Here is a 12,992-nt window from a genome sequence, read left to right on the forward strand (position 1 = left end):
TGCTTCAGTATTACTTCAGTGTCTCTCTTTGGAATATATTAAGCTCTTTTATTTAATAATTATGATTCTATTACAAAACAAGTCCTCAGGCAAAACCCAAGACCTGAGGGCACACACAGTGGAAACACTAATAACTGCCTTAATGAAATCTTATTAGTGAATAAGAACTGCTTCATCTATTAGTAAATAAACATGTCTCGCTGGAGAGACAGTGTGGTTCATCCAGTATCATTATACTCAAGCTTTTGATACACAAACTGAGTAAGAGAGTTGGCCTGTGTGTGACCCTGGGCAGTGGGCCCTCACTCACCTTTGTCTATGATGATGCGGGGCACTTCTTTCTCCGCTGGTGAGGTGCACTTTATCCTGTTTCCTTCTACCAGCCCATCCATCTCGGCCAAGTCTTCAAAAGTACAGTTTACACCAGCTGAGAGCTCAGGAACATTGTGAGCCTCCAGGATCAGCTATAAGAACAAGGTGGGGGGCACAAATAGAGACGGGTCAAGGGCATCAAGAGTGGAGAAAGTCAGTCTAACGCAACTATGCATAGGGCAAGAGAAAAACTGGTGTCTTGTTTGTAATTGCACCTCCTTTTAACATAGGTCCAGTGTAGAACACATACGTAAGGCTCTTGGCAGAGCAGGAGAACAGGGAGCCATTCATTAATTAAGTGTCTGCCTTTTTAGAAATGGAGCTTGACCATGATGCAACCATCTGCTGGCCTGCTTCTCATTTATTTAAGTGTATTGTTGTTGGCGGTGTTATTTATTTATTTATTTATTTTGAATTCAGCCACAATATCTGAATCTGCATGTACTTCAGATTACTCAAGGTACTCAAACGTACTCTGGCCCTCTAGGCGAGTCTTCAAGTGTCAAACGCTCAGGGCATTTCAGAACTTCAGATAAAAAATGAAATTAAAAACAAAATTGACTTTTTATGAGTATTTCAAAAAAGAATAGTCTGGTTACAAAAATATTTGAAATCTGTTGTCTTCAGTAAACCATGGCAACCCACTCCTAGCATTTATTTTACAAAACTAAACACAAAACGATTATTACTTTCATCGAAGGAAATGGAACAACGTCCGTGCTTTTATGTCAAGGGTGTCTTCAGGCCTCCGAGTACACAGGCACTGTATCATTAAGGTCAAATCAATATCAGGAGAAAAGAGGATATTCTATAAAACATTGACATTTGCAAGTCTCTGTTCTCTGGTAGAGGCTGAATTGGAAACTTCAATTTAAGCGGAGAAGAACTACGCAAATGTATTATCCTTGACCAATGTGGAGGTGGACTAGGGTCAAGAACAAATATACATATTGATTGAAAGTAGTGGCCTCACATTGATTTAGGTGTTCAACACATTACATTTGTGATATAAGATGAGACATTTTAACCGTAAAGAAAAGCTGAACTAGGCTGTTTTTATATTGGTGTTTAATGGGGAGAAAAGCTACCTTCACTGCAGATACAGATTTTCCTATTAAAAGGATGCAAAAAGCTGTGCCATCACGATTCCAGCATTCAGCTCGTTCCTCACTCATAGGGATGGATGGCAAAAATCTCTGCCGCTGCATTGGGGTTTTAGGGGAATTTCTAGAGACCCTAACTTTGGTATTTCGATTATATCAGTTTCAAAAAGAAAAGCAAAACAAAAAAAAGTTACCATACCCTAATCACAGTAATAACTGTGTGAACTGAAACATTTAATTGAGAAACTGCTCACATATGTATATTCCGCTCTCATTAAAGTCTCCCAAGAGTTATAGTCATTTAACAGTCCCACATCCTATAGAGATAATGACCAGAGTGTGATACATATTCCTTCCCTTGCATCCTTCCATTTGAGGACCTACACATGTGGTTTTCATGCCGATTCAGAGTGCTTATTATTTTCTGTGTTTTCAGTCAATTTCACAGGTGCTTGCTTTCCAGATGGTGAGGTAATACCAGGGCTGAATGTTACCCTCTTAAATGTGTCCCTGGATTTCGACTTTGAGAGCCACATTCATTTCAGTCGTAATCTACAATATTTAAAATGAATTCAGGAAATAGTGATCATTGCAAAATGGCATGCTTGCCCAGTGAATAAGAACAAAATGCTATTGACCAAAAAACAACAACAAAAAAAGCCCAATTGCCTTTTGATGTGCATGACTGAAAAATGTAAACCGACCAAGAGAACGATTCAGCACATGGTGAAATTCATTGTAATCATCAAATGGGATGAATCTACAAGGACAGGATGGGATGCATACTTACGAGCACACTGTACTGCGACACTGAAATATTATTGGGATGCACACTGAGCCGGACACACTGCTTGATATCCGAAGCAAATCTCCGGGGCTCAGTGGAGCGCTCACAGTTTTCTTTCCGTGCACACCTGTGAAAGGAAGGGCATTGGGGTTACAAAGAGCATGTGACCTGCGTGAAACAATTAGACAGTCATTTGTAGAGTGCATTACACCTGAATTCCAGGTTACTTTGTCTTTGCAAATTCAATAACATGACATATGTATTTACATTTAATATTATTAAAATAGTATTAGGATAAATGTGGAATACATTGTAGATCTCTAGAAGAACAGAATCATATGTACATTCCTTCATGCTCCATTCTCAAACTGAAGGAATTTATATCCGAATTCAGACCCAACCTTACCTGAGTTCAGGTAGTTTCATCCACTGAGACATTAAAGCAAAAAGCCAGGAACCCCAATAAATATCTGACTGGTGATTTTGTATTTAAAAATAACAATAAAGGACAAGGCAATAAAGAGTACCATGTTTTTTTCACCTTTCAAACTCACTTTTAAATCCCATTGTTAATTCTTGTCAACCTAAATTCCGAAGACACTGCAGTTATATAATTAATGTGAATGTTTGAGAACGAGAGTCAAGCTTGAGTTATTACTGGTAATGCTCATCTGGCAGTAATGCCTCTTTCATTAAAAGCGAGGCTGGCACTGTGAAGTTAAGCAGCCTAACGCAAAGAATTTAACACAAGTTGAATGGAGAAAAATAATCTGCTTCTGGGAGGGAGGGATTTAAAATTTAAAAATCATGTTCTTTCTCTTCCCTTCTATTAAACAAGGGAAATGATGTGTTAATCAGTCCACTTCTCATTGTAAAATTATCAGCTCCCTTTTTTCCCTTTTTATTGGTTATTTAATAAGCCCCATTGACGTTAGCTATCTTAAAAGCTCGTAGCTATATAGATGGGAATAATTGTAAGCATTTAATAACAGCTGCTGAAGTGCAGGCATTATCGGGAACATCTTACAGACATTTCATGGGGAAGATCATACTTCCAGGCAGCAATAATCTGCCAGATGAGACACAGTAGTCCAAACTTCATGTTGTGTCTGTACAACTTTGTTGAACAGCTATCACACTTGTTTGAACATCCTGCTTATTCAACCCTTTACCCTCCCTTTCACTGAGGTGAGTTGCCTGAGGTCTATGACACAATTCCTCGTCAAACAGTTCCATCAAATTACTATACAAACAGACACCTCTGACAACAATGTGTGCTCTTTCGTCAATCTACAATTTTCTCACTGTGTGTTAACCACTTGCACTACAAACAACATTAATCCCCGGCTGTCCTAGCTCAGGGCGAAGTTCAGAGGATAAGAGGCCATAACGATGGCAGCTCAAATTAAGCGAGACACCTGTATCAATGTGACAGTAGAAAAATGCTGGAAAAACTGCATTGCTGAAGCATTATTGGTGATTTCTTTAGTTCAAATGTGGTTTAATAAAGTTCGGTCATTGTGCCATTTACTTCACACATAAAAGCCTTATATTTCAACCATAGTGCACACATTCTCCAATAAATAGGCCCTGTAAATGCAATACACCATACTGAACAACTTTCAAACCATGTATTATAAGGGACAAGCATTTCAAAATATATACCGTCAGTTCAAGTCAATACTTGGCATTTATGTAATTACATCAGGACTAGAGATTGAACAGACAAGAACAGGCTGACTTTAAGACCGTGCCAATTTTTCAGGAGCCTGTTTTATATGTTGAGCCTTTGTGTATGCGTATGCGTATCTTCTCTGCAGCATTGTGAAGGAATATATTGCACTAGACTCCCTGGGTTCCTGGCCATCAATGTGCATCTTCATCATGACATGTTCTTCAGTACAAGCAAACCCCTTGTGCAACACAATTTCATTTCATTGCTCCATGTTAAATCCCCACCCGGCCTTGCACATTCATAATGAAACTGTCAAAATCTGTTCCTGTAGAGATTCCTGTTATTTGCAGGCAAATCAGGTAAAAAAAAAAGGTTTTAAAAGAGTTTCACCTGTAGGAACAGGGTAAACATTCAGAGAACCACAATCATGGATATAGTTTTAGACCAAAATTAAACTATACTCTACACACGAAACACAAATTACAATTTTTTAAACAGCGTTCAGTCAATATATTGTCCAAAGATTAGAAAATGGAGGTTAGAGTGGTAATCCCTAAACTACCAGTAAAACAATATATATACAAATAAATAAATACATTTACACAAATGTATATATACACATGCATGCATATAATCCTTTATATTTACCTTTACTTAAACATTCCCTCTATGGCAATATGCATAATTAAACTTTTTAAATAGATAAATAGACAGATAGAAAAAAAACATCTGTATTCTGTTGTGCAATGTACAGTTAGGTTATCCAATACAGTCAATTTGTAGTGAATGTTCAAGTATTGTACTATTTTTAGTATCTGTAGTATTGTAGTGTGTTGTAGTTCGTGTTAGGGGCCCTGAAAACCCATCTTACTTAATGAAATACATGCACAAGTACACTAATAAATACAAGGTTTTGTGATTTCAAACTCACTGATATTGTAATATATGTAATATGCCTGCAAAACATGAGCCTTTAATTGCCACTGAGAAATTGGAGAACTCAGATAATTGTATTTGGCTATCGGCTTCGTCCATTGCAACTCTCACTCTTCAAGGAGCTGAAAAAAGTATATAGCTTTTTCTGTGCATTTTGTCACCTGTTTGCAAAGAAAAGTTTAAAATCTAAAGCTGCCAGAAAAAAAATATAAACATCCTTGTATTTATTTATTTATTTAGTAAATAAAATCAGCTCAATTTGGTATGAAGTTAACTCATCTCAGGCTAAATTAATATAATGAGTGAGACAAAACTTCCTGAGCGCTCTATTTATCCCTTTGGACCAAGTCATTCTCTCTGATCTCTCTATCTTTGTCCCCAATGTACTTTTACCCTGTCAGGCATGTACAGAGGTGCCCTAGGGGAAATTTTGGAGAAAGAAAAAGATTATGTTGTTGCCTTTTTTTTGGGATAAATCCAAAAGTGGTCACCACTTTAAGAACCTGCACAGAAATTACTTAGATTCATGTCACACTTGGTTCTGTTTAGATTGACTGAAAATCAAACACTAAAAAAACACATCTGCATTAACATAATGTCTTCCTTCCATTAATGAATGTCTTCCACTTCTACTCTTATGTATCTGTTCAACTTTAATAATAATAATAACAATAACAATAACATTATACATTGTATTGTGCCAGTGTAATAATATACATATATATATACACTCACCTAAAGGATTATTAGGAACACCATACTAATACTGTGTTTGACCCCCTTTCGCCTTCAGAACTGCCTTAATTCTACGTGGCATTGATTCAACAAGATGCTGAAAGCATTCTTTAGAAATGTTGGCCCATATTGATAGGATAGCATCTTGCAGTTGATGGAGATTTGTGGGATGCACATCCAGGGCACGAAGCTCCCGTTCCACCACATCCCAAAGATGCTCTATTGGGTTGAGATCTGGTGACTGTGGGGGCCAGTTTAGTACAGTGAACTCATTGTCATGTTCAAGAAACCAATTTGAAATGATTCGACCTTTGTGACATGGTGCATTATCCTGCTGGAAGTAGCCATCAGAGGATGGGTACATGGTGGTCATAAAGGGATGGACATGGTCAGAAACAATGCTCAGGTAGGCCGTGGCATTTAAACGATGCCCAATTGGCACTAAGGGGCCTAAAGTGTGCCAAGAAAACATCCCCCACACCATTACACCACCACCACCAGCCTGCACAGTGGTAACAAGGCATGATGGATCCATGTTCTCATTCTGTTTACGCCAAATTCTGACTCTACCATCTGAATGTCTCAACAGAAATCGAGACTCATCAGACCAGGCGACATTTTTCCAGTCTTCAACTGTCCAATTTTGGTGAGCTTGTGCAAATTGTAGCCTCTTTTTCCTATTTGTAGTGGAGATGAGTGGTACCCGGTGGGGTCTTCTGCTGTTGTAGCCCATCTGCCTCAAGGTTGTACGTGTTGTGGCTTCACAAATGTTTTGCTGCATACCTCGGTTGTAACGAGTGGTTATTTCAGTCAAAGTTGCTCTTCTATCAGCTTGAATCAGTCGGCCCATTCTCCTCTGACCTCTAGCATCAACAAGGCATTTTCGCCCACAGGACTGCCGCATACTGGATGTTTTTCCCTTTTCACACCATTCTTTGTAAACCCTAGAAATGGTTGTGCGTGAAAATCCCAGTAACTGAGCAGATTGTGAAATACTCAGACCGGCCCGTCTGGCACCAACACCCATGCCACGCTCAAAATTGCTTAAATCACCTTTCTTTCTCATTCAGACATTCAGTTTGGAGTTCAGGAGATTGTCTTGACCAGGACCACACCCCTAAATGCATTGAAGCAACTGCCATGTGATTGGTTGGTTAGATAATTGCATTAATGAGAAATTGAACAGGTGTTCCTAATAATCCTTTAGGTGAGTGTGTATATATATATATCAATTTTAATTAGGCAATACAGTGTTTAAATATAACATTGTGAGCTACTGGTTTATTCTGAATGCTTACCATTAATAATATTATTTCCGATAGAAATACACAATCTAATTATATTACAGCATTCAGCAAACCAATGCCTTCCATCTCCCTACAAATTGCATCCCTGTAAAATAATATTGGGGTGATTAAACAGCCCTGTTTGGGCTAATCTCTTAAGGTTTTTGAAGGCGGTGTTTGCAGTTGAATTCACCATTTCCTGAATAAATTGGAAAGATGTCAAATCCAGCAATGGAAAAGTGCCCCATGGCACCGAGTTCCCTCTGCTACCACTGCCTTAACACACCTCAATCTACCATTCAAACACAGCCTGTTGCTCCCATGATGACATACCCGAACTGCTTAGTTAATTTACTATTAAGAATCACACGTATTAAAATGATAGTTACAATAAGAGGATGTTTTTCACAGCTAGCACTAAGAAACACTACAACTGTGCATCTTCGAAACCTATAAAAAGCTATCTCTAGGGCCAGATCTTTTGTTTTTAGCATCTGCTGTATCAAACTACTCTGCAATCACAGACACCGTCCGACTGCATCCTGGAGTTGAACGATCACTCAAAACCAAGATCCTCAGGTGATTGGATAAGCTTTATCTTAATCTAGCAGAGTTGCCTAATAAATTACATTTCTCAATTTTTAGACAGCAGTCTCCCAATGCTGCCAGTCAGACACTTATAAATGAAGTGGCTTTTTAAGATTATTCAAAAACCTGGAATTGTTTTTTTTTTTTTTCCTCAGTTAGATTCTGTTAGATTTTCAATCTTCTCTAGTGTCACTTAACAAATCTGATCCAATACAATATCTAAAATGTCTGAATGTTGCTGTGGAAATCCATGTGTTTGTGACAATATGATAACTGGTACTCTTAGAAAATAGCCCTGCCTTTTGATCTGGTTGGTAGCCAGGGTAAATCCTGCACGAACCCGATTTAACACTGTTGTGCTATGCTTAACACATACCTTAAAATAAATAAATAGATAAATAAATACAACACTGAAGGCTGTTTGAAGAAGATACAAATGCAGTTCCAATGATTTCATTCAATTAGATTAATAAAATACATAGTTTTGGAAGGACTAGGGTCAATCTGTTTCCCTGGTTACGCTTATTCAATTTGAACTTTAAAAGATTTGCTATTCCGATGAATAATGGAGTCGTCATCAAAATCACTTCAAAAGAATGTATGAAAGAAAAAAGTGAATATTTTTTTCACAAAGAAGGCCCTGTTTTGGCTTTGTTTATAGATACTGTAACCTTTTCTCCAGGCCTGAATTTACTGTCAATAAAATAATATACATGAAATAAAAAAAAATGTCAATTCTTCCCACACAGCCTAATTATATAAAATAGGAATATTTTGACATTTACTCTGACATTCTGAAGAAAACATATCAAATTAATAACACTAGAAAGTTACTCTTGTGATAGTGGAACATGCTGTTGTGAATAAAAGTTGCTTTTACAATCAATTGGCAACTAATACTTCTGATTCAGACAACACATCAATGAAGTGTGTATTAAATAAAAAATAATAGTAATAAAAAAAGGTTACTCAGCATGAGCTCTAATTTCCACCCAGGGTCTGAACCAGATCAGATCCTCAACCCAACCATCAATCACACATTACAGACACACTGCTTGAGTTGGAGAGGTGGGATGGATGTTTTGTATTTGGTTGTGGCCAAATACACATTTTTTATTGAATTTCAGTTAATTACAAATTCCCATTATAATATTACAACAATTAACCTCTTGGGTCTACAGCACCACAAGCAGATTCCAAGGACACAGGACACCTCACCTCTGTCAACACTGATGAAGACACAACTCTTCAACATGAACTGTGAGACCAAGAGCCTCTACACCAACATAAGCACAGGTGGTCGGGCCTAGCAGTAATTTCACGATTGTATAATTCCACTATTCTAATTAAAATGTTGAGCGTGGTGATCTTAGACCGTTTTCCATGATCTATTTGTTTATCTAAAGAAATCGATTCATAGGAGAAAGCTATAATTATATAAGGCCTATTTCTTATGTTGTAGTGGAGTTTACCAACTTTCCCCTCAAGGCAAAAGACACATTTACATGAATGTGTTTACCAAGGTGTTTAGCTCTCATTAACGCAACAGTGATCAAAAACAGTTTAATCGCGGGCGAGATGGCACTTGTCAAAAAATTACCCTGTTCATGAGAATGGTTCTTCCTGCGTTGGCAGACATTCAGACATGGTCATTGACCCCAGGATATGAACAGTATGGTTTTAATAAGAAGTTAGTGAGGACTAACACATCCAATATGTTTCAAATGAGGAAAGCAGCCAGAATCCATTGCGACAGTGTGCTCTGGGGCTGGTCATGTGACAAAGAGGCAACCAGAATTGCATCCTAGAGAATCTTGGAAACGGTCCCAAGTCTGCAACTGCAAATGTAAATGCAGTCCTATAAAACACATCATTAAATAATTTGCAAGGGCAAACAATGTGGTTTAGAGTTCATATCTAAGTAGAGGAATGCACATATAAATTAAACAAAGGTATAATAGCAGTTTCTACAGATCCATTTATGATTACTACACCATTGGGTTTAAATTGTCTTTTTTTTCTATAGATAAATTGTAATGTTGATGTTTTGGTATACTTACTGCTTGGTAATTACATTGTGAATTCCCCCCAATTCTGCCTTAAGATGACAACTGTTGCTTGACAGGGAGATGTATTGATCTTTGTATTAAAAAATAATAGCCGTGTGGGTAGTGCTGATTAGAGAAAGTAGAATGGAGCGACTCAGATTTACCCAGAATTAATTTCCTGATGATGCCTGACAGACCAAATAACACTGAATTCAGACTAACCCTGTTGCTAATAGAATCGTAATACTCGAAATACAAATGCGGCTCTTGTAGCCCTGTTCAAATTAGCTGCAATACCAGAAACCAGCCAAATTTCAGTGCCTAGAAAGGTGACAATATTCTATATAATTTTCACTTTTGCTTGAGTGAATGTTTTTTATTATTATCAAAATATTTATAATAACCCTAGATAAGATGGCTTTTCATTTTTGTTTAGGTATGTTGTCTTTCATTCATTCATTCTAATAAGTGGGCTACCAGACCTAATTAATTATATTACATTCATGTTTCTCAGGTAATATCCCTTATATTGACTTCACTATATAGAAGGATTTAAAATATGCCCTTATGAAAGAAGCGGAAATATATATATCATAACATCGCACCTTCCATCTTCACATACACTAAAATGTGTATATTTAGATTTTAAATCTGAAGTCCATTTTATGTTAATAGTGTCCAAATAATGCTTACTACAAGCTATTAAACATGATTATAACTGTAAAATATTAATACCAGGTCAGATTTTTATTAGTCTGCAATGCAACTGATCTTATTTGCATTGCCTTTAATGGGATGGTCTAATTAGAACTGGATTTGAAAGCAATAGTCTTCTCCAATATAGTGGTTTTATGTCTCTGCCTGTGTTAACAGCATAGCTTTAACGCTGGTATTAGTAAAATCAATTGAAGAAAGTCTATAAAGTGTAAATTTGGAGCACAGAAGGCAAATTATTTCTAGAATCTGGGTTACAAATTTGAGACCTTAAGAACAGTGCAGATGTAGCAGCGCCTGCAAGACTTAGCTGTAATGCATATTTAATGCTCACAGGAGAAAGGTCAACTGAGTTGGGAAATGAAAGCTATTAACTTTTCAAAGGCCAGCTGAAACACATCGCTTTATCAATGCACCGCAAGCTCCACTGTGAAGGAGCTCTCTTGCAGACGATAGTAAAGCCTCCAAACCTTATTTTACCCTGGAACATCTCGTTTGAAGAAGACAGATAATTGGATGACATGCGTGGAGTTTGTCACCTAGACTCTCATAGCTCTGGAAAGCCACTCAAATAGTAAGGAACTGTATGGCAAGACCGCACATCTTGGGGCACGTGCGATACGAATGTATACAAAAATAAGTTTTGAAAAAGCAGAATGTTGTCACTTTCATCTTCCACTGATGTTGATACATATGTGAGGCAAATGCACAATGTAGCCTTGTTTCCGGGCTGTTCTATTCTCGTTAACTGCTTGATATGCTTTTTTCTGTGTATGTGTTCTAATTGGATTTACTAGTAAAAGGAGAATTTTCATTGACAACAGCATGACCCAAGCAATATGATAATCAAATTATCTACAACCCATCTGTCAATTTTGCTTTTCTAAAAAAAGCAAGGTTCCGTTCTACTATGGATGTGATTAACTGCATGTGCATATCGGGACAGAAGACTCAATTGTTTGCCATTACTTATACCTCTCCATTGAATGTCCTTATCAATTATAGAAGAGAGGGACTCAGAAGCCAGAACTCCTACTAACTGCAAAATTCAGACATGGCACTTGACTCCTATTGGACAGACTCAAGATTTTACTGGGAAAGAGGGAAGATGCAGTTAAATTAGACATTTGGACATTGCCATTGAGATCTGTTGTTCTGATTTAATCTGTGCCTGTATTATCTATTTGGAAGCAAGTCCCTCGGATGCATCGGATGAAGCAAACAGAAGCCGTACACAGCAGCAACGGGTAGTGACTTGAGACATCGGTGTCGGTGAGGCACGGTGCCTGCACTAACCCGAGTACCCAGATGCCAAAAACTTGATATAAAAAAGGAGAGCATCACAGTCAACCTCTTCCTAAACTAAAACAAGAAATTTAAACACAACACATTAAGTGATTCAAAGTCATTTGAATACAGTACTGTGACTCTGCAGCAGTCATTTAAATACAGAAGCTGGGAGTCAGCAAAGGTGTTATTACTCAGCCCACTGGTTCCAATGAGATTATCCAATCTAGTGGAGCAGCGTGGCAGGACCACCCTCTGGCCTGAACTTTTACTGCTGGAGGGTTCCCAGCCATGTGGAAAATTAGAAGAAAGCAGAACCGTATTAACCCTTTTCAAATGTATTCATGACAATAATATGGAAAATCATAAATCCCAACCTTGGTGTGCTGCCACTGTGAGGCACTCAATGAACTCTACATTTTCGTTCACTTGAATGTTAATTAATTGGATTTGTTTCGTCGCGGGATCCAGGTTCAGTGCCGTGTGTAGCCGGTCGTTGGAGGCTCACAGGGAGACAGTTACTTGTAAACATGAATGCTCCGGGGAGGGTCACTAAGAGGCTCTGGTGTAAAAGCAATTCTTTTTTTTATATACATACTAATAGCTTGCACAAGACTATTTCTTAAAAAGGTTGCTATCTATAAGGTGGGGTTGCGGAGGGGGGTGAGTGGTAAGGAAGAGTTCATTAACCCCTATTTAGCAAATGTAAGTGAAAAAACATTGCACTGCAAGATCCCCAGCATCATATCCCTTCAATCATATATATTTTTGTGCCTTTCTTTATAGAAAATTCTTTAGAACTTCTCTCCTGTAGGAGAGTCTAATAAAAACACAGATACAACTAGGATCAAAAGAGAGAGGGGGGGAAAAATGAGAATATTAGAGCCAGAGGAAGACTCTCACAAGTGAACGTCACCTGTTGAAACATTACAAAATAAAAATGGTCAAACTTGTCACACACATTGTGAAACGAGTCACAGATTTTCAGCTTTTATGGCTGGCTGTAATGAAGCTAACCCTTCAAAGGGCCAGGAATTACATACTGAAAAATGAAAGCCACCACAGGATATTGAGCAAATAGAAGTAAACATGGATCTACCTGATTAACAGTCTGTTCATCAGATACAAATAACATTTAACAGATTCCAGACTGTCCCCAGACTACAGGAACCAAAGCATACCTTGTCCTTTATAACACACAAAAAAAAAATGTATTTTGGCTGTACAGTAAATGCGAGTGAGAGTATTGCACCCAGAAAGCCATGGATGAGGAGGAAAACAAAAGCAAAACTGACTATGAATAATTGCCAGCAAATTCAATTCACAAAAAAATAAATTACTTTTTTTTTTTTTATTATTGTTTTTTTTTTTTTTTTTTAATAATACTCCACAGTATTGTCTTAGATATCAGGACTATCCTGTGCAGCTTTGATTTTTTTCTGGTGGCTTCACTCTTAGCAT

General features: G+C 37.6%; 1 protein-coding gene across 2 annotated transcripts in view; it reads right to left on the reverse strand.

Moving 5' to 3' along the window:
• Nucleotides 1-12,992, reverse strand: part of plxna4 (plexin A4) — a 289,182-nt gene that overhangs the window by 94,545 nt on the left and 181,645 nt on the right. For both annotated transcript variants that reach the window (XM_066705129.1, XM_066705130.1), the window contains exons 6-7: nucleotides 2,266-2,389; nucleotides 311-464 (exon numbers count right to left, since the gene is read on the reverse strand). In XM_066705129.1, the coding sequence (XP_066561226.1) occupies nucleotides 311-464; nucleotides 2,266-2,389 (278 nt within the window). The remainder of the gene's footprint in view (nucleotides 1-310; nucleotides 465-2,265; nucleotides 2,390-12,992) is intronic.

The sequence above is a fragment of the Amia ocellicauda genome, chromosome 5 (assembly GCF_036373705.1).
Source record: "Amia ocellicauda isolate fAmiCal2 chromosome 5, fAmiCal2.hap1, whole genome shotgun sequence".
NCBI lineage: Eukaryota > Metazoa > Chordata > Actinopteri > Amiiformes > Amiidae > Amia > Amia ocellicauda.